Source organism: Eptatretus burgeri, chromosome 10, assembly GCF_056783735.1.
Source record: "Eptatretus burgeri isolate ZD-2024b chromosome 10, Ebu_testis_v1, whole genome shotgun sequence".
In the NCBI taxonomy this organism is placed as follows: Eukaryota; Metazoa; Chordata; class Myxini; order Myxiniformes; family Myxinidae; genus Eptatretus; species Eptatretus burgeri.
The window spans coordinates 18903300-18924889 of NC_140970.1; the positions used below are offsets into that span (position 1 = coordinate 18903300).

At 42.3% G+C, this 21590-nt stretch overlaps 1 protein-coding gene across 50 annotated transcripts in view; it reads right to left on the reverse strand.

The window, feature by feature from the left end:
* The window catches only part of LOC147018033 (inter-alpha-trypsin inhibitor heavy chain H4-like), a 160333-nt gene that overhangs the window by 66256 nt on the left and 72487 nt on the right, over positions 1 to 21590 (reverse strand). For 12 of the 50 annotated variants that reach the window (XM_085897291.1, XM_085897285.1, XM_085897287.1 and 9 more), the window contains 3 exons: positions 16314 to 16337; positions 8220 to 8240; positions 5701 to 5724 (listed from right to left, as the gene is read on the reverse strand). In XM_085897291.1, the coding sequence (XP_085753417.1) occupies positions 5701 to 5724; positions 8220 to 8240; positions 16314 to 16337 (69 nt within the window). Of the gene's footprint in view, positions 1 to 5700; positions 5725 to 8219; positions 8241 to 13477; positions 13508 to 16313; positions 16338 to 21590 lie in introns of all 50 variants that reach the window. The other 38 variants (XM_085897295.1, XM_085897268.1, XM_085897270.1 and 35 more) reach the window with 5 other exon arrangements.

Sequence of the window (21590 nt, forward strand, 5' to 3'; positions counted from 1 at the left end):
TCCCCCAGGCAGATGCCTGGCCAATCCCCATCTCCTTGAGATGCCGATCAACCTGCTGCAACCACGAGGCATGCGGTCGACTCATTGGCCTCCTCCACTAATGAGACTCCCTCCCTGAGAGAATCTAGTGAGCAGGATCAGAATCAGGAAAACGAGCCACATGTCCAGACAGTCGCAGCTGATGCTCACGGGCTATGCAGGTAACAAATCTCATTTGAGTCTCAGCAACCGCTCGTTGGACACAATGTTCGACTTGCGATAGCCAAGGATTCTCAGAAGAGACCTGGTACCAAAGGAATTAAGTCTCTCTGATCCCTGGTCAGAGTCCAAGTCTCGCATCCATAGAGCAAGACTGGAAGCACCAAGGACCTGATGACTCGGACTTTCGTCCTCCCGCACAGGTATCGGCAATGCCACACTCCATGATCTAGTGACCTGGATCCAATGAAGGTACGTGACGATTTGGCAATGGTTCAATGTGTCAAGTGACCTCCATGATCCAATGACAATGGTTAAACCTCTGCAAGTGTTGGTTAAACTCCCTGGAACATTCTTTATTCCATCTTGCTGTTAATTGGAAAGAGATGCTCCTCTGCTGCTTCAGGACATAGAATCTCAGAATGGACCACCTAATGCTTTGTGGGCACAGCGTATGGAGTTGGATGGGTGATAATTGGCGATGTATGTCTGCATGGCGTCGATAGCCCTGAGTGAGTGGAGGCCTATCATCCCCACATTCTTAACAATTGAAGACAATCAGTCTGCTCACCATGCCCTAATCATGTCACCGTCAAGGTGGTCATCCTGCCACATCGTCACGTACCTTCAGGTCAGCTCTTTGGGATATCCTGTGGCCACAGAGCCGACCACAACAGGGTGGGCAGTATTGTCTGTCAGCGAACAAGCCGGGTTGCTCCAAAGAAGACAACCGCTTTCTCACAATCATGGAGGACGGACTCATCAGGAATGACAATGGCAATCGGGTGGCTCCGTTACTCTTCAGAGACAATGTAAAACTTCCAGACAATCGACTCCTTACAATCAACCACTTTTGCAAGTTTTTGGATAAGAAACCAGCAATTAAACAGCAGTACATGGACTTCATTGCTAAACTCTTTTCCAAAAGACATGCTGAGCCTCTTGAACCAGGAACAGAGGCAAAATGACCCCATGGTATCTTCGTTATTTTGCTGTATTCCATCCACGCAAACCTGAAAATATTTTTGTGGTGTTCGATGGCAGTGCTACCTATCGTAATGTCTTGCTAAATAAGGTACTAATTCCTGGTCCAGACCTCATCAATAGTCTCCTTGGGGTATTAGAACGCTTCAAACAGGAACTCATCGCCATCATGGCCGACGTAGAGCAAAGGATCCACAAGAGTACATCACTTTCTCACTGAAACTATGTAGCAGCAGACTGACCTGCCCACTTGCTGACCTGAAAAGCAAGACTGACCTGAAAAGCCTCTGACCTGCTGGAGTCATTATGGCTATTTGGGCCAAGGTTTCTCTGGGATTATGAAATACCTATTAAACCCACCTTGCCTGCTGTGGAGTTGGTTAATGATCCAGAGTTTCGTTCCATAGCCATATTAGCTTCAAAGAATGAATGCTCATTTGGAACACAACATTTAATACGTTTCTCAAAGCGGAAGTTCAAACCACCCAAAGCGTAGCATCTGGGTGGAGTGTGGGAATGAATGATTGGTGTCTGTCATAGAATCCTCGACATGATTCTCTTGGAGACAAAAGTTTCTCTGATCCACAAACTCCTTACTACCTTCCTGGTAAAGGGATGTGCTATTGTCAACGCTCATACACTTGTCCCGGTGTCTGCAGATCCAGACGTGCCAGAAATCTTGACACCAGCAGCACAACTTACCATGAAGACAATGCCTCTCCGTGTGCACCACCAGGCAATTTTGGTCATCCTACAGACATATTTCGGCTACCAGTGGCGACGTGAACAGTGTTTGGCAAATACCTTCTGGTTACGATGGCGCAAAGATTATCTTCCGACCCTGCAGCCCCGTACACGCTTGCAAGTCAAGAAGCATAACCTTTTTGTCAGTGATATTGTTCTGATGAAGGCCAATGCACACAGGAACAACTGTCCCAGTGGATGTGTGATTGAGACATTGCCCAGCGCAGATGGTTGGGTTGTATAACTGCGAATCCACAACATGAAGGGCAGCAATCCCCATATCTATCTGCAACCCGTAACTGAGGTCATACAAGGGGCCCAGTGATGGAAGAGAGAATTCCTTCATTGTTTCTATTGATTGTGAATTTTATATTCTCATATTATTTTCCACTATATCCCTATCCATTACCCATAGTCTGGTCCATGAATTTAGTGATTCTACATATATATACATATATATATATATATATATATATATATATATATATATATATTCAGATATCATCGGTTTATTTCATTTTTGACAAATGTTCAACGTATTTGATCATTTTCAAAAACAATTTGACAATGTTTCAAGCCAAGATGGCTACCCCAGCTCTCGTTTCACGTTCATCTTTTTGCTCAATCAATTGCTGTTGTGGTTTATGTGAGGAGTGCTATTTTACGATCACATCCGATCCATAATTAATACACATATATAAGTTAGATGTAGGGATTTGAACCAATTTTATATACTCTGTAATGCATTTTAAAACTGTCTATAGTCTTAGTGGCACTGTTCCCAGTAAGTCAGTCCACCAGATGCCCTCTAAAGGCACTGGCTATGCTATTTTAGTGATAACAAACGAGACATGTCCTTTCTCATGTAAAGCTTAACTTTCTCTTGGTTTTCTCAAGCATTCCACTCCTGGGATCTTGTTTAGTTTGAAATGCAGTTTAACATCTTCATAGCCTTTAGTGCCACCAGTCAGCCCATCCTAGGCAGTCGAAAGACATTGTTACAGTGCTGCACTCTATTCTGGTCAACCCACATTCCACTCTTGGGAAACTAATAGATAGGGCTGTGCCTTTACTGTGATGCAGAAGCTAGATATGTCTTTACTCTTACCATTTCTGTGAATTTAAAAGGGGTTTTGTTTGTCCTTCAAACATTCCACAGTGATAAGAAGCCTGGGCAGGGGAGAGGGACTGTCTAAGAGAATTGCTGGGCCCTAAGATAAGCTGTTTGACTGTTCCACCCTCCCTTGTGGGAGGGCAGGAAAACTCTTAGCTCATATTTTGAGCACACATTTGGAGATCTTGTCACACCAACTAGGGTTAGAGTATAACCAGAGATAGATTGGAATTAGAGATAGATTGTATATAAGAGAGTTTTTTAATGTAAAACTCAGTGTGGTTTTGGTCGCTCTCCACTGTGCTGGTTAATCTGTAAACGTCACCTCCGCTGGCGTGTGGTACTTCAATAAAACTGCATTCTGGTGAATCCTCTTCAACTGACTCTTCATGCCGGGCCAGAGAACAGTCTTCACAGTTTACATAAAAGCCAGGTGAGGAATGTGATGTAACCAAGTTTGAATGTAAAATGTATATTATGTTCCACCATGTCTTGCCTCATGCATATTAATGTTTTGCTTCATACATATTCATGTTTTTCCTCATGCATATTTATGCTCCACCCATGTGTTACATCATCTCTGCTGGTGAGGCGGCAAAAACGGCTCTTCCTGGTCTGGCAGAACATGTGATTTCGTGGAAAAGTCACGGTTTTTACCGTAGCATATGGAGTGTTTTAAACCTCTGCAAGTGTTGGTGACACTGCCTTTGCATTCTTTATTCAAGATATATATATATATATATATATATATATATATATATATATATATATATATATATATATATATATATATATATATATATATATATATATATATATATATATATATATATATATATATATATCTTCGTCTTTCGGCTGCTCCCATTAGGGGTCGCCACAGCGGATCATCCGTTATGACCCGCATAATGATTTGGCACAGGTTTTACGCCGGATGCCCTTCCTGACGCAACCCCGGTCGCCTCTTATGACACAGGGATATGGTACACCTATTCCAACCGGGCATATACCAGGCCCAGTACACTGGTACTCACTTCGCTGACCTCGGAAGGATGACAGGCTGAGTCAACCTCCTGGTGTGTATTAATTCAAGCGGCCAACGGGGCTTGAACTCAGGACCTTTTGGAATATATATATATATATATATATATATATATATATATATATATATATATATATATATATATATATATATATATATATATATATATATATATATCTTCTTCTTTCGGCTGCTCCCGTTTGGGGTCGCCACAGCGGATTATCCGTATGATCCGCATAGAGATTTGGCACATGTTTTACGCCGGATGCCCTTCCTGACACAACCCTGGTCGCCTCTTACGACACAGGGATATGGTACACCTATTTTAACCGGGGTATACACTGGCCCAGTATACTGGTACTCATTTCGCCGACCTCGGAAGGATGACAGGCTGAGTCAACCCCCTGGTGTATTAATTCAGTGGCCCAACGGGGCTTGAACTCAGGGCCTTTTGGATCCCAAGGCGCTGCCCTTACCACTGCACCAACATCAGGATATATATATATATATATATATATATATATATATATATATATATATATATATATATATATATATATATATATATATATATATATATATATATATATATATATATATATATATATATATATATATATATATATACACACACACACACACACACACACACACACATACCAGTAGTAATGCCCGGCGTTGCTCGGGCTAGCAATAAATCCCGGTGTTGCCCGGGCTTTCTTGTAAATTTCCTGAATAGCGGTTAGGTTTAGGGTTAGGGTTAGGGTTAGGGTTAGTGTTAGGGTAGCTAACCCTAACACTAACCCAAACCCTAACCCTAACCCGAACAGCTTGGCGTAGCGTAGGTAAACAGCGCCCGGGGCAAAGTGGAAATTTGCGTTCCCCGTAGACCTTAAACTTGAGTGGATTTGAATGGAAAATCCCATAAGGGATATCGATTTATCGATTTTTTCGAATATTGGAAGTGTTATGGAAAAAATTTATAGCCAATGACCTAAGTTGGACCAAAAGCCATAATCATACCGAATTTGAATGGAATCCGTTGGAGTTTGTGAAAATGCATCAAAACGAATTTTGAGGGGCCTCTTAAGGAAGACAATAATATCATTAGTATATGTGCCAAATCTTGTTTCATTTCATGCAGTAACAAAAATCTGATGGTGGAACAAAGAAAGGGGCGTGCCGAAATATTACTCTTTCTCTTTCTCTTTCTCTTTCTCTCTCTCTTTCTCTTTCTCTTTCTCTTTCTCTTTCTCTCTCTCTCTCTCTCTCTCTCTCTCTCTCTCTCTCTCTCTCTCTCTCTCTCTCTCTCTCTCTCTCTCTCTCTATATATATATATATATATATATATATATGTATATTCCTGCTCTTTTGTCATTCTTCCAGTTGTCAGTGTATATCTGTTGATATTTCGCTTTATATTTTTATTTTGTCATTTTTGCCATCATTGGGGCTGAATTCATTGCTGTTTCTGTGTCATGCATTACATCTTCCATTTGCACCTGTCTTTGGAAACGTGTGTGTGTGTGTGTGTGTGTGTGTGTGTGTGTGTGTGTGTGTGTGTGTGTGTGTGTGTGTGTGTGTGTGTGTGTTGCAAGAAAATTAGAAAAAATATTACCAGGTGCAGATAAGCCTGGAGACCCTTGTCCATTTTCAAGGTATTTTGGAGATCATGGTGGAATAACAAAAACAGTTAGATTGCATTTGTATAGTTCCATTTTATTCATTGTAAAATTCCAAAGTAAATATAATGTTCAAGTGCCACATGGCAATAAAATCCAAAATTAATTTTTCACAACAACCAAGCACAATTAGGTATTTGCGATCACCAAGCAATCACCAAGGGTAAGCCTCCTCTGTGATCAGAGAGGCTTATGCTTGGCGATCGCCCACAACTTACCCTTGGCCTGTGATCTAATGATGGAAATATTTTTTCGGACCACAATATGACCTTCACCTTCAACATTTATGGATGGACTATAGATTAAGAAAATGTATCCCCATCTAAAATATATCCATAAATCTCAACATCATGAATATCGGAGGAAAATTATTCAATTTATAATCAAAAGGTATTTTTGTTAATTCGGTCACAATCCAAAAAAGTATGCCAAGCACACAAATCAAATGATCAGTATAAGTATGCTATTATGTTGTCAGATGATCTTGGAAGGCCAAGCAATCTTTGAGATTCCACACTGGCATAATTGAGCGGATAAAAAAACGCGTTATTTTTAGGTCATCTCTATCATCTCAGTAGAGATGACCTCATAAAGCCAGTGTCGAAGTCTGTCCGCCCGTCCGTCTGTCCGTATGTCCCTGATCAAACGGAGTGGAGACAAATAACCAATAGTGGAATGGATAGAGGTCGATGAGACATGCACAACGATATAACTTTCAAGGTCGTCCAAGGTCGAGGTCAAGGTCACGAGGCTGTCAAAGTTGCGAAAATTGTCGATTTCAAATCGTATCTCCTCCCTCATTTATCAAGAGGTTATTAGTCAGGTCAGGTCAGGTATGGGAGCATATGCCAGAACAGCGCATCGCTGCGTCCACTTTCTGCCGGAACTCCAGGGGCCTCCGTCTGGCTATCCCCAGACGTCATTGCCAAGTGCCAAGAATGCCAAGTCATTCCTTGGCACACTGAAGCTCCTAACCATATACAAGGCCTTCATCCGCAGCTTGATGGAGTACTGCTGTCTTCTCTGAACTGGCACTCCTGCCTCACACATTTCTCAGCTTGATGCCATGGAAATGAAGGCCTCTAAGATTTTTGAATCTCCCACGATGAAGCTGAGTCAATAAGCCTATCATTTTCCCATCGCAAACAGGTCAGTGGTCTCTCTGTCTGGCTTCTACTCTCTCCTTTCTTGTTATTCACCCTCTGTCCCTTTTGTGCTTTGCCTCCCGACGGTTCCTGCAGGGCACACGCGATCCATTATTAACCCCCTTCTGTTAAAACTCCCAAAATACAGAATCACTGCTTACCTCCACTCATTCGTTCCTCTTTTGTCCCACTTGTGGAACCAACTTCCACATTCTCGTCAATCTCATTCTTCTTTTCAGGTCTTCAAGACCAGCTGTTCACCACCATCTCAGATCATCCCCAATCCAAAACTATGATATTTTCTTTCCTTGTTAACTCACCCCAATCCCTCCTCCTACCAAATTTGCAGTGTTCTCTTCTGAGAGATTTATTCTGTATCCATCTTGTCCACCCTATGCATCCTCCCCTGCCCCCATTCCTCCCTGCACCATTGTTTATCAAAGTGTGCCTCTACCTTGACCTTCAACTCTGCTCTTGGTCCCACCCCCCCCCCCCCCACATCCCTCAACTGTTCCTTTTGTCGTTTTGTGTGAGATCCCTTCAGTATACTATTCCTAGCTCTTCCACAAGACTTGATTATGCTTGCAAAAACACCAAAACAACTTGCTGTTTCACAGTACTGTGTTTCTGAATTCATCCCAGTCACACTTGCACAGGGAAGAGTAAGATAATATTCTTACTCTGTCTGCCTACATGGCAGTCAAACAAAGTTGAAAATCATTCCAAACAGGAAATTATGTTTTTAAGGATGTCATAAAGGACACATACAAAAGGCAAAAATAACTGATGTAAAGTGTTAGACAGGATGGTGTAATACCACCACTGCACCAATGGTGGTAAATTACAGAATTAATTTATTTTAGACTTTTACAATCTTTATTTTATTTCAATTGAATTATATACTTCAATGCTGGAGAACACAAATCACCTTCTTTGCACTTTCAAATCCCTTCTGTTTATCAGTACTTGGACATGTTGAATAAGGGTGGTGTTTGAGACTGCTTCAATAGTGCTAAACTTCCAGATTTTTTCTTTAAACAGTCTTTAAAATCATCATTTTATTTCAATGGAAGTATATACTTGAATACTGCATGGGGGTAATGTGTTATATGAACTTTCTAGTTAGTCCTGTACAGATATTAGATTAGAAATCAGTCACGAGTTCATTTCATTGGAGTGCTTTGTTGAGTGGTTAGTGACAATGCAGTGACTGTTGAAAGATAGTGATTATTAACCTCCTAACTGTAATGATTTCATTTGTGGGATGATGTGTTGATAGAGTAAATCTCACAATTCAAAAATGGACTTACCAGCACTTCCTTTCCGCCAACCTGATCAAAGGTAGAAAAAGAAGAAAGGTAAGAAAAGCTTTCGTGCAAAATCAGCAGAATAAATAGGTAAACTATTATGTGCACAGCCATGGTAAACAAATAGATCAGGAGGAGGACAATTTGACCAATCATTGTAACCAATTGAAGAAATTAGTAAAAAGCACTACGATATTCATGATGAAATTGTATAGCAGTTTAAGTGGTGTTGATTAAAAAAATCCTTGTATTGTTGTCATAATTCTCATCTCCCAAACTTTCCATTTATTTTGGAGATGAGGCAATACCCATCTTTTGTTCTGAAACGCCTCCCTGCCATTGGGTTTGTGGAACATGTTGGCCAATACGCAACTTTTGAAATGACGTATTCCACCCAGAATGCTTGGCATGCATACGCAGAAACCCTGGGAAACGCCAGAGTTTAGGGCAGCATAAAGTATATTGTCTGTGGTAGACACGGATTGTTATTGCCAAGCCTTTGGAATAACCTGAAAGTACTTGAAAAAAATACCTGAGAGAGTCCTGTGCCTCTGCACAACAAACGAATTGGAGAACTTTCTTAGCTCGCTGAACAGGCAGACACCTGTCGTGCAAACTCCCGACCATGTGCACACTGCAAGGCCCAACTGGATCGACATTTGCTATACAATATACCGATGGGTCACTAGCAGTGAATGGACTGTGTATCTGGGTTAGGTGCTTCTGGACACTGATGGGAAGGACATATCTGGGGCTTGTTGATGCACAGGGTAAGTTTAAAATGATATTTACTATTCACCATGTTGGGAGGGGGGAGATATGGGTGCTGTGGGGGCTGTTATAAATATATTGTTTGATTGGTTCTGGAGCCACAAGAGAAATTATACGAGAATTTTGCATCTATTGCTAAAAGTTGAAGCATGTGAATGTGTGTCAAAAAATTACAAGCCAATCCAGATAAGCCAGGCATTCCTGCAGACCATTGTCCATCTTCGGAGATAATGGAGGTGTCGTAATTTCTGGATGCCACTGAATTCCGACTTGATGTTCTGTGCGTGATGACTGAAGGAATCTAGCAAGTCCGCGAGAATCATGAATACATGCTGGAAGTCATGGCAGGAAGATGCGTCGATGTATTTAGTCTCCATGGAAGAAAATATGAAAGCCTCAAGAAAACACAAATTGTTTCAGAGCAAATTTGCTGTGATATAATTAGCACAACCATGCAGAAAATGAGTTGTCCAAGTGCTCAACGCGATGGAGTTCACGGTATGAGACAGTCCATGAGGGGGAGAACAGAGTCCGAGAAGTATCTCCAATGTATCTCCATGGTAAACAAGGAGTCTACTGAAAGTCTGTGAAGAAAACAGTAAGGAATCATAGGTTGACTGTCCCAACTTTGTATGCTTCGCTGCGTGAAGATCTTCCTGGTCTTTCCACCCGGGAATGTCTAAATCTTACCTTTTCAAGGAAAAGTACTGGAAGTTCATTGGTTGTTCCTTCCAGCTAAACCATGCAAAGTGATATGAACAAATCAGTCAGGTGTTGTATGTTTAGTGTATAGATCTGTTTTGATGAGAAAATGCTGAATTGGTGTTAAATTAATTCAGACTGCATAGCTTTCTTGTGGTTAAGAATTGTGCATGCAATTGTGAATGATGAAAATTAGAAGATTCGTTTTCGTTGCTGTTTCGGTTTTATGCGGGACATTTTCACTTATGCCTGGTGTTGGCTTAATGGCGAGAGTGATGGGCTTGGGATCCTTGAGTCCTGAGTTCAAAATCCTGCTTGGCTGTTGTTTTAATACCAGGTGGGGTTGACTCAGCATGTCATCCTTCCGAGGTCAGCAAAATGAGTATAAACTTGCTGGTATTCTGCATCAGAGTAGCGACCTGTCCAGGATTGTGCCCAATAACCTCGGAGACTGCTTCGGTGGATGGATGGATCTTTCGTGTGTGTGTGTGCGTGCGTGCGTGCGTGCGTGCGTACGTACGTGCGTGCGTGCGTGCGTGTGTGTGTGTGTGTGTGTGTGTGTGTGTGTAAAAATCGAACATTACCATGTCGAAATGTATGTGGGAAATGACGTATTTCATAACCTTGTCCATTTTCAAGTCAGTTTGGACATCATGGTGGAATAACACAACAGTTCGATTGCATTTGTGTAATTATGTTTCATGCATTGTAAACTCCCAGAGTAAATCTGATGTTTCAGTGCCACATGGCAATAAAATCCAAAAATAATTTTTTAACATCAACCAAGCACAATTAGATATTTGTGATCACAAAGCGATCACCAAGGGTAAGCCTCATTGCTCCATTGGTGCTCATTCACATTGCTCCAATGATCACTGGTACAATTTTGGCGCTCCTCAGATTCCAGGTTTTTTTCACTTCATTTTTGAGGTTTTGGTGTTTGGTCATTTTCTTCTTTTCTGTGTTGTTTCGTCCAACATCGCTGGGTACTGACACGTCAATTTGCAACACAGTTTTTTTTTTTTTAATAACGAAGTTCGATATTTGGTCACAATGGTTTGTTTTCCATGTTCATGCTCGATGGGATTATCAGGTCATCTGTGAGTGTTACTTCCTTGTTCTCAATTATCAATTTTGGTTCATCCGTCCATGAGTTTCTGTGGCTGGGATATTGAAGTTTTTGCAGATGTGCCCGTAGATTACTCCACAAACCCTGTTGTGCTTCTGTGTGCACAGTTGTTCTGACATGGGGTTTTTTTACATTCCGATAAGAGGGGGCTCGTGCTTTCTGTTTTTACCTTGCAGAACTGACACTAGTCTGATTGACTCAGCCTGCCATTTTCTTAAAGCCATTTGTGTTGTGTCCCTGGTCTTTAATAATGATTTTTTCTCCATCCCAGTTGACTGCCCTCTTCTTAGTCATTCCACTCTCTCCAACTCTTTTTTTTCCATATATATATATATATATATGTATATATATATTGTTACGGAAATGGCCCTTATGGGACTACTAAGTATAGGATTAGCTCAGATCTCCATTAAATTCATGTATAGATTGGTTGTTTGGTGAAATGGACATCATATGTGTCGGGAGGTGTAAAAGACTGTTTTTTTTGTTCATACTGTGGTGGTGAAACGAGAGATCACTCTTCTTCCTCTCCTGTACGAACGAAGGAGGGTGTGGCCTGGAGGGGTGTGACCAAGAGAGAGAGGTGGCCTGGAGAGGAGGTGACGCGAAGGGCAGAGCTTTTGTCGGCAGTCGCAGTGAGAGGCGGTCCTCGTGTGTCGAAGCGAGCGAACGAGAGAGAAAAAGGGTTGAGTATGTGAAAATAGTCGCCGAGAGAATCGAGCAAAGGAAGCGGGAGAAACAAAGTGAAGACCTCAACTTGAGAATCAGTTTTGGCAGTTTGAGAGGCTGCTCATGTTTTGGAAGCGAGCGAACGAAGGAGGGACAGTGTGGAATCTGCCGGTACAAAAGCGGCAGTCGGCTTTGAGAGGCTGCCGGCACGTGGAGTCGACGATCGACTCATACGGGGAGGTGATCGACAGATTCGGCCTGCGTCTGGCCACGGAGCCTCCGTACTTGTTGACACCAACGGCTCGTCATGTTTGCCGATCCGCTTACCAGAGCCCGTCAACCTCAATTTGGGCCTTGTCTGGAGGACAGGCCAGGCCTGGAATTGTACGCCGAACCCTAGAGAGAGATCGGCCGAGGCCCATCGTGGATTTGGCGGTCTCGCATCGTCGACATTGCGCGGGGCCGGAACGCGATGAGGAGAGCGTGCGCATGCGGTGCCTTGAGGGAGCAAGAGTACGAGCTCCATTTCGCCACGCAGCACGTTTGAGCGGGAGCTCGAATCCGTGGACATCCGCCTGTTGCGAGCGACATTCGTGCTTTTGACACTGTCCTCTTGTCCATGAGACATCAACAAGTACTCTGTCTGCAGGCATGCTGTCTGTCTGTCTGATTTGTCTGCACGTTGTCGAAGGCATAACTCGGTAGGGACCCCCTCGAAACCTATACTCCATAGTCCCCTAGTTAAGAACGGGTTAAAGATAGTTAGTATAAACATTGTTGTGTTTATTGCTTGTGTTGTGATCCCTGATGCTCCCCAATAAATCTGGTTAATTCGTATGAAGTTGCCGCTATGGATTAATTTGTGTCACGTCGAGGAACGATCCGTTTGATTGGCATATAAAACCAAAGTGGTTACAGACTGGTAGACTCCGCTCGGTCTTTGACAAAGCCAGTCTGTAACCAGGGGTTCTATTTCCCCAACTGGCAAGGTACAAGGATTACGTTGGTATCGCGATTGAAGGCGGGTGACCCGAGGCCTGTGCTGAGCCTGCCAGCGTTATAGACCCCCAGAGACGGCGGTGGTGAGGGTGGCGCCTAGGACCGGGTCAGAATCCCGCCACCCCGGATCTGCAACAGTATATATATATATATACAGGAAGGGCATCCGGCGTAAAACATGTGCCAAATCACTATGCGGATCATACGGATGATCCGCTGTGGCGACCCTGAAGGGGAGCAGCCGAAAGAAGAAGTAGAAGATACATATATATATATATATATATATATATATATATATATATATATATATATATATATATATATATATATATATACATATATATATATATATATATATATATATATATATATATATATATACACATATTTATATATATACACATATTTATATATATACACATATATATATATATATATATATATATATATATATATATATATATATATATATATATATATATATATATATATATATATATACACATATTTATATATATATATATATATATATATATATATATAAATATATACATATATATATATATATATACATATTTATCTTCTTCTTCTTCTTTCGGCTGCTCCCGTTCGGGGTCGTTCATAAAAAGAGCAGGAATATATATATATATATATATATATATATATATATATATATATATATATATATATATATATATATATATATATATATATATATATATATATATTCCTGCTCTTTTTTCATTCTCCCAGTTGTCAGTGTATATCTGTTGATATTTCGCTTTATATTTTTATTTTGTCATTTTTGCCATCATTGGGGCTGAATTCATTGCTGTTTCAGTGTCATTTTTGCCATCATTGGGGCTGAATTCATTCCTGTTTCAGTGTCATGCATTACATCTTCCATTTGCACCTGTCTTTGGAAACGTGTGTGTGTGTGTGTGTGTGTGTGTGTGTGTGTGTGTTTCAAGAAAATTAGAAAAAAGATTACCAGGTGCAGATAAGACTGGATGTGGAAGCCCTTGTCCATTTTCAAGGTATTTTGGAGATCATGGTGGAACAACAAAAACAGTTAGACTGCATTTGTATAGTTCCAATTTATTCATTGTAGAATTCCAAAGTAAATCTGATGTTCACGTGCCACATGGCAATAAAATCCAAAATTATTTTTTCACATCAACCAAGCACAATTAGGTATTTGCGATCACCAAGCGATCACCAAGGGTAAGCCTCCTCTGTGGTCAGAGAGGCTTACGCTTGGCGATCGCCCACAACTTGCCCTTGGCCTGTGATCTAATGATGGAAATATTTTCTTCGGACCACAATATGACCTTCACCTTCAACATTTATGGATGGACTATAGATGAAGAAAATGTATCCCCATCTACAATATATCCATAAAACTCAACATCATGAATATCGGAGGAATATTATTCAATTTATAATCAAAAGGTATTTTTGTTAATTAGGTCACAATCCAAAAAAGTATGTCAAGCACACAAATCAAATGATCAGTATAGGTATGCTATTATGTTGTCAGATGATCTTGGAAGGCCAAGCAATCTTTGAGAGTCCACACTGGCAAAATTGAGTGGATTAAAAACGCGTTATTTCTTCAGACTGCCATTGCACCTTGAGCTTTAATTCAGGGTATGGTGTAAATTAAGCATAAATGCGCCTTACTCTGGGCTATCTAGAAAGGGCAATTTTGTTTGGATCAGACAAACCTTAGTTGAGTTATGGTGGAAAATGTTTTAAAAGACTAATTGGATCGTGACAAAATTAGGTCAAGGTCATAAAAATCATCCCCGCATAGTTTTTGTTCCCATTATTGATGCAAAATTTCATTCAAAAAGTCCTAGGACATTGGCAGAAAAAAAGAGAAATTCCTAAATGGTGGTTTAGTACTCCAAGGGGTGTAAGACGTTCACCTTTAATCCAGAGGATTATGATGTAAATCAAGTTTAAATGCAGCTTGACCTCGGCTATCTGGGGAGGGTAATTTTGTTCTGATTGGAAAAACCTGAGTCAAGGTTTGGTGAAAAATGTTAAAATGTCCATAATTGGGTCAAGTCCATAAATTAGGTGAAGGCCAAAAAAATTGGGTGAGCCCCGCATACTTTCTATTCACATTATTGAGGCAAAAATGTCAGGTATGGGAGCATGCGCCAGAGCAGCGCGTCGCTGCATCCACTTTCCGCCGGAACTCCAGGGGCCTCCGTCTGGCCATCCCCCAGGCAGATGCCAGGCCCATCCCCATCTCCTTGAGATGCCGATCAACCTGCTGCAACCACAAGGCACGTGGTCAGCCCATTAGCCTCCTCCACTAATGAGACTCCCTCCCTGAGAGAATCTGGTGAGCATGATCAGCGTCAGGAAAACGAGCCACATGTCCAATCAGTCGCAGCTGATGCTCATGGACTATGCAGGTAACAAATCTCATTTCAGTCTCAGCAACCGCTCGTTGAACACAATGTTCAACTAGTGATAGCCAAGGATTCTCAGAAGAGACCTGGTACCAAAGGAATTAAGTCTCTCCGATCCCTGGTCAGAGTCCAAGTCTTACATCCATAGAGCAACACTGAAAGCACCAAGGACCTGACGACTCGGACTTTCGTCCTCCCGCACAGGTATCGGCAGTGCCACACTCCATGATCCAGTGAATCCATGACTCCCCAGGCACGACCCAGATGTCTGTTGACCTCTGGCTCACAGCCAACAGAGATATGAATATCACTGCCAAGGTAAGTGAATGTCTCCACGACCTCAACATCCTCACCGCAAACAGGCATAGACAGGACAGCAGCATCCAAGATGTTATTGAAAGCCCTGATCTTAGTTTTGACCCACGAAACCCGTAATCCCAGAGGCTCCGACTCCTCATTCTGCACCTCGAGGGCCCCCAAAAGGATATCTAGAGTCTCTGCAAAGATGACTGCATCATCTGCGAAATCAAGGTCATAGATCTTGACATTCCTAAATGATGCACCACGGCTTGATCTCTTCGACATCCTCCCCAGAATCCAGTCCATGCAAGTTCTGAAAAGTGTGGGGGCCAGAACACACCCCTGACGAACTCCAGTAACAACTGGAAATCAGTCAGGGATGGTACCACCACATCTCACAGCACTCTCAGTACCAGAGTATATTTCAGACATCAGATCAATCAGTTTTGGTGGCACCCCACGAAGACCAAGAATCCTCCAGAATCCACGAAGACCAAGATGCAAAAATGTCATTCCAAAAGTCCCAGCTCGCTCAGAGAAACAGCTTGGAAATTAGTACAGTTTGGAAATTTGGAGTGTTAAGAGTGCAGGAAGAATTATTTTTCTTCTAAATGGTAGTTTTGTACTCCTGGAGGTGGGGGGGGGGGGGTGGTCTGATAAACTCTGTGGTATGATGAAAAAATTGGGTGTGCCAATGGTAAAAATAAACCTTACATCAGCAATATGCCTTAATAAGAGGTGCAGTCCATGTTGTTGCATTCCATCAACCAAGTTCTCAAGAGGTATTTATTCGAGGGTGGCTCACACATTCATGACATCCTCTGCAGGCACCTGATTCATGACTTTGCATGCATTTTAGCATCGTATTTGTGAGGGTGGATATAACAATTTATGCACCTCTGGGGAGAAGTTGAAACTCCCTGAGGGTTGGTCTCTTATAAACAAGTTTAGATGACTATTAAGGTCAAGTAGCCACTCGTTCTTTTTTTACCTCCCAAATGGTGTATTTGTATTTACCTCCTGTGTGTGTGTGTGTGTGTGTGTGTGTGTGTGTGTGTGTGTGTGTGTGTGTGTTTTTCAAGAAAATTAGAAAAAGATTACCAGGTGCAGATAAGCGTGAAAGCCCTTTTCCATTTTGAGGTATTTTGGAGATCATGGTGGAATAACAAAAACAGTTAGATTGCATTTGTATAGTTCCATTATACTCATTGTAAAATTCCAAAGTAAATCTAATGTTTAAGTGCCACATTACAATAAATCCAAAATTCAATGTTAACATCAGCCAAGCATAATAAAACAGTCAATGTTGCATTCCAGAATCTGCTGCCAATAGACCAAAGTTCTCAACAGACGTTTGTTTATACAAGGGTGGCTTGCGAATTCGTGACATCCTCTTCGAGCTTCGAGTGTGCCTGTGCTTGCAAACTCCCGAGGTTTGTCGTGATCAAACATTTCACCTGATTTATGACTTTGCATGCATTTTAGCATTGTTTTTGTAATAATGGATCTAACAAGTCATGCACCTCTGTGTTGCAAGTTGAAACACCCTGAGGCCAGGGCTATTATAAACAAGCTCAGTGCCATTGTATATATATATATATATATATATATATATATATATATATATATATATATATATATATATATATATATATATATATATATATATATATATATATTTTTTGTATCCATAGTCAAAACATGTGGAAGAGCTAGTACAGTGAACGGATGAGGATGTCATAGACAAAAATGGGACGCAAAACACGCATTTATAGGTTTGGCAAAATGTATACAGGAGGGAAAACTGGAAAATTGGAAGGAGGAGGGATCTGCATGGGGTTAACGAGGGGAGAAAAGATCATGGTTTAGAATTGGGGACGATCTGAGATGGTGAACAGCTGTCTTAAAGACCTAGAGGGAAGAGTGAGATTGAAGAGTATGTGGAAGTTAATTCCACAAGCAGGACAAAAAAAGAGGAACAAATGAGTGGAGGGATTCCAAAGGATAATTCTGAAGGTTTCTGAAGGGTAATTCATACGGGTTCTAAAAGGTAATTTGAAAAGGTTCCAAATGGTAATTCAAAATGGTTCTAAAGGATAAATTATAAAGGGTAATTCGAAAGCGTCATTCAAAAGAGTTCTAAAGGATAAATTTTGAAGGTTTTAAAGGCTAATTCTAAAGTTTAATTCCAAATTGTAATTCTTAAGTGTAATTCCAAAGGGTAATTCAAAAGTGTTTTTTTGTACACATTGTCAAGGCTCATATAAGAGCTGATGCACAGAAACGTATAACAAGGGAAGCAGGAGACAAGGGGCAAGAGAGAGAAGCACAAAACAAGAAACATTGGGGAACGGAGACATTAGGAGATCTGTGGAAGGGAGAGGATTGGGGCATGGTACAGGGCATGAACAAGATGGACACTACACGGACTTCAGGAAGGAAAACAGCGAATTTGAAGGAAGTGGGTTTGGGGTGGATTAACAGGGGTAGAAAAGATCAAGGTTTCGGATGGGCGAAGGCATGAGATCGTGGTGAGCAGCTGTATTGAAGACCTGGAGGGAGGAGTGGGATTGAAGAGTGTGAGAGTTTGTTCCAAAGGCAGGAAAAAAAGAAGGAATGAAAGAGTGAAGGTGAGCAGTGCTTCTTGATTTTGGCAGTTTCACCAGAAGGGGGTTTTTAACAGACCTCGAGCACCCTGCAGAAATATCGGCGGGGGAGGGGGGGGCAGGGGGAAACAGCACAGACAGAGCGGGGTGGAGGAGGGGGGGGCAAGGCCGAGAGGAGACGGTAGAGGACAGAAAGACCACCAACCTGTCTGCAGTGAGAGAGTGAGAGACCCAGACTCAGCTTCATCATGGGACAGATACCATAATGGTCCTAAAAGCCTTTGTTTCCACAGCATGAAGCCAAGCTCAGTGTGAGGCAGGAGCACCACCCCATAGAGGAGAGCAGTACTCCAGGCTGTGGATGAAAGCTTTGTATGTGGTTAGGAGCTCAGGTGTGCCAAGGAAGGACTTTATACGATGAAGAATTCCCATTCGGCGACTAGCTTGGAAATATGGCTTTCCCAGGAAAGATCACAGCAGATAGTGAGACCCATAAGCTTGACTGAAAGGACTTTTTCAAGGAGATTATTGAGAAAGTAGATAGGGTGTTTTTCCAGACTGTCCTTTCGGAGAGACATCATGAGAGTGTGAGATTTGTCAAGATTGAAAGACATGCTCGAAGTGTTTGACCAGCTTGTGGTTTTATCCAGGTCTACAGAGAGTAAAGAGGCTGTTGATTGCCAATCTGAGGGATGAGAGATGGTACGGCAGAAGGTGGAGTCATCAGCAAAGAGAAAGAGAGGACTTTCTAAAGAGTCAGAGAGATCATTGATGAAAACCAGATAAAGCACTGGGCTCAGAACACTGCCTTGAGGAACTCCAGCCTGGACAGGAAGAGTAGATGAGAGAAAGCCATGAAGAGCAACGCATTGACTGTGACAGGAGAGGAAGTCTGAGAGCCATGAGTGGAGATTTCCTTGGATACCATAAGAAGAAAGTTTGCTGAGCAGTGCGGAATGCCAAACCGTATCGAAAGCACACGATATGTCTATGGAAATGGATCTGTTTTCATGTTTGGCATCGTGGACCTCTTTCCATTGTTGGGAAAGCAGAAGCAGCATGTCTAGGGTAGAGTAACCTGGTCTGAATCCAAATTGATGGTGGAAAAATCAAGCCATTGGAGAAGAGGAAGGATTTAATGTTGGAAGCGATGATGGATTCCATGACCTGACTTATGAATAAGAGCAGACTGATTGGTCTGTAGTCGCAGGGATCTGTCGTTACACCTTATATGCAGAGCGATAATGTTTACTGATGTCTGAGCAGATGGCAGATTACCTTGAGAAAATGAGAGGGTGACAAGAACAGTGAAGAGGGTGAATAGAACAGTGAAGAGGGTGAATACAACAGTGCCGTCTGGACCAGTTGTAGAATCAGAGTCGAGGCTGATTTGAGAGGGAGGAGTGAGAGGAAGGGGAGACGATGAGAGTCGGCACGGCCATGGGGAAGGAGGGAGAAGGTAGGGGTGGGGAGTGGGGAAGGATGAGACTGGGTAATGGCATTGTAAAGACAGGAGTGGGCGGCAGAGGACCAAGAATTGAGGTGGTGGAAAGAGGGCAGGTACAATCAGATTTGAGGGGGTGAGAAGAGGGGGAGGCAGCTTTGATCAGGAGTGAGGTGGGAGATTTGAAGGGGAGTGACGAGGAGGGGATTTGAAGGGGAGGGGCGAGGGAGGATTTTGAGGGGGAAGGGGGAGGTTGAAGGCTTGAGGGAGAAAGGTGTGTGGGCAGATTTTGAGAAAGGTGACGGGGAAGCTTTGTGGGGGGGAGGGGGAGGTGAGTGAACTTTGCTTTGGCACGGTCATGGGGGAGGAGGGAAAAGGGAGGGTTTGGGAGAGTTGATGGATGAGACTGCATTGTGGTATGGTAAAGATGGGAGCTGTCTGAGCGAGGAACAAGATTTGAGGAGGTGGGAAGAGGGGGAGGTGTGAGAAAGAAAATAAAAATCCTCACCTTCATACATAACAACGATGGATACATCGTAATGCTTATAAACGCCCGGAGATGCCAGTGGTCATGCCTTATTTATTTTGCAGACATGTGATACGCTCTGAAATATCTTGACCCATCTTTCTGTCATTCACATCCTTGTTTTCCTTCTGTCATTCATTCACATACAGACACGAGTCTGACTACACAGGAGGGGAAGTTATGTGAGAAAAAGAATATTAAGAGTGCTCTCAGCAAGTGGGGTTCCCCATTTCGTCATTTTAAAAGTGGGAAGTAGCAAAAACAACAACTCACAGCTCAATAAATTATGACAAGAGTGACCATTCTGTATCTGGTTGGGCTATCTGAGAAAGTGAGAGGATCCTTCTCCAAGTTTGGCATTGTTACATCATATATACCCTTACAGAATTCTGTGCAGCCATGTTAAGGAGAAGATCCAGAAGAATAGGAAATGTGACTTGGTGTGTGACATCAAATGTGGAGACCCATCATACACTGAGACCTCCATAGGACAAACTCAGCAAACCCTTAAGGCCCTTATAAACCAACATCGTCACCCATCTTATGTAGAGATTTTGAACTCTGCTATACATATGCACTTGAACCTGCATGGTCACAGCTTTGCTAACAGTCGAGTGGTCATCTCAGACAGAGACAAAAAGTGGTTTGCTGGAGGTGTAAAGGATTCCATTTGGGAAAGAGTTGAATCACCATCTCTCAACAAAAATGGTGGTTTGCGATTTAATCTGTCACATATGTAGGACAAGGCTATCACATCTCTTTCATGCCGTCTGCGACCATCATGTGATGCCCGGATTGGTCTATAGACCAACTGACCCTATCAACCACTGGTGGAGGTCACATGGTGATTCTCAAGCTTCTTCTCTTTAATATATGTCGTGACTAAGGCGAGTAAGGTTTACAAGCAAGTATGTTCAGATTTTTTCAATTATGAACTTTTCCTGTTTTAATTCGACTGGATGAATAATAACAATTCACATCAATTTAAAATAAATATATTTCCCAATTTTTCGATCACCTGGAAGATACAATTGAGCACTGTCCCTCGGTGAGTTAGTGAGTGTCAGTCAGTCAGTCCATGAACACTTCAGTCATTATTACTTGAACCAAGCACACAATTTTGATGAAACTTGACCAAAAGCTTCATATCTGATGCCGAACGAAGGTGTCTTGACCGCATCAAAATGTACTCTCATTTAGGGGGTCGATGAGGATGGGCTGTTTGACCCCCCCAAAATAGGTATTTGCTCTCTTATCCGAAACTACACACACACAATTTTGATGAAACTTGACCGTAACCTTCATCACTCGTGATGTATCAAAATTTGTTCACGGCATAAAAACAAAAAAAGAAACAGGGTCGAAGACGGTCAGTGGGGGGTTTGAGTGATGGTAGCTCCTGATCCATTTTTTTAGCTTATCTAGAATTTGAATTGCAGATAAGGTATTGTCAGCATGCACCGTCTGTCCATCCGTCTGTCTCTTATTTCTACTTCTCCGGCCAAACTGCTGGCCTGATCTGGCTGAAATTTGGCAGCAACGTTCTGCTCCTGAGTAAGTCTGGTGTTGGCGCAGTGGTTTGGGCAGCAGCTTGGGATCCAAAAGCTCCTGAGTTCAAGCCCCGTTGGGCCACTGAATTAATACACCAGGGGGTTGACTCAGCCTGTCATCCTTTCGAGGTCGGCAAAATGAGTACCAGTGTACTGGGCCGGTGTATACCCCGGTTAGAATAGGTTTACCATATCCCTGTGTGTCGTATGAGGCGACCAGGGTTGTGTCAGGAAGGGCATCCGGCGTAAAAC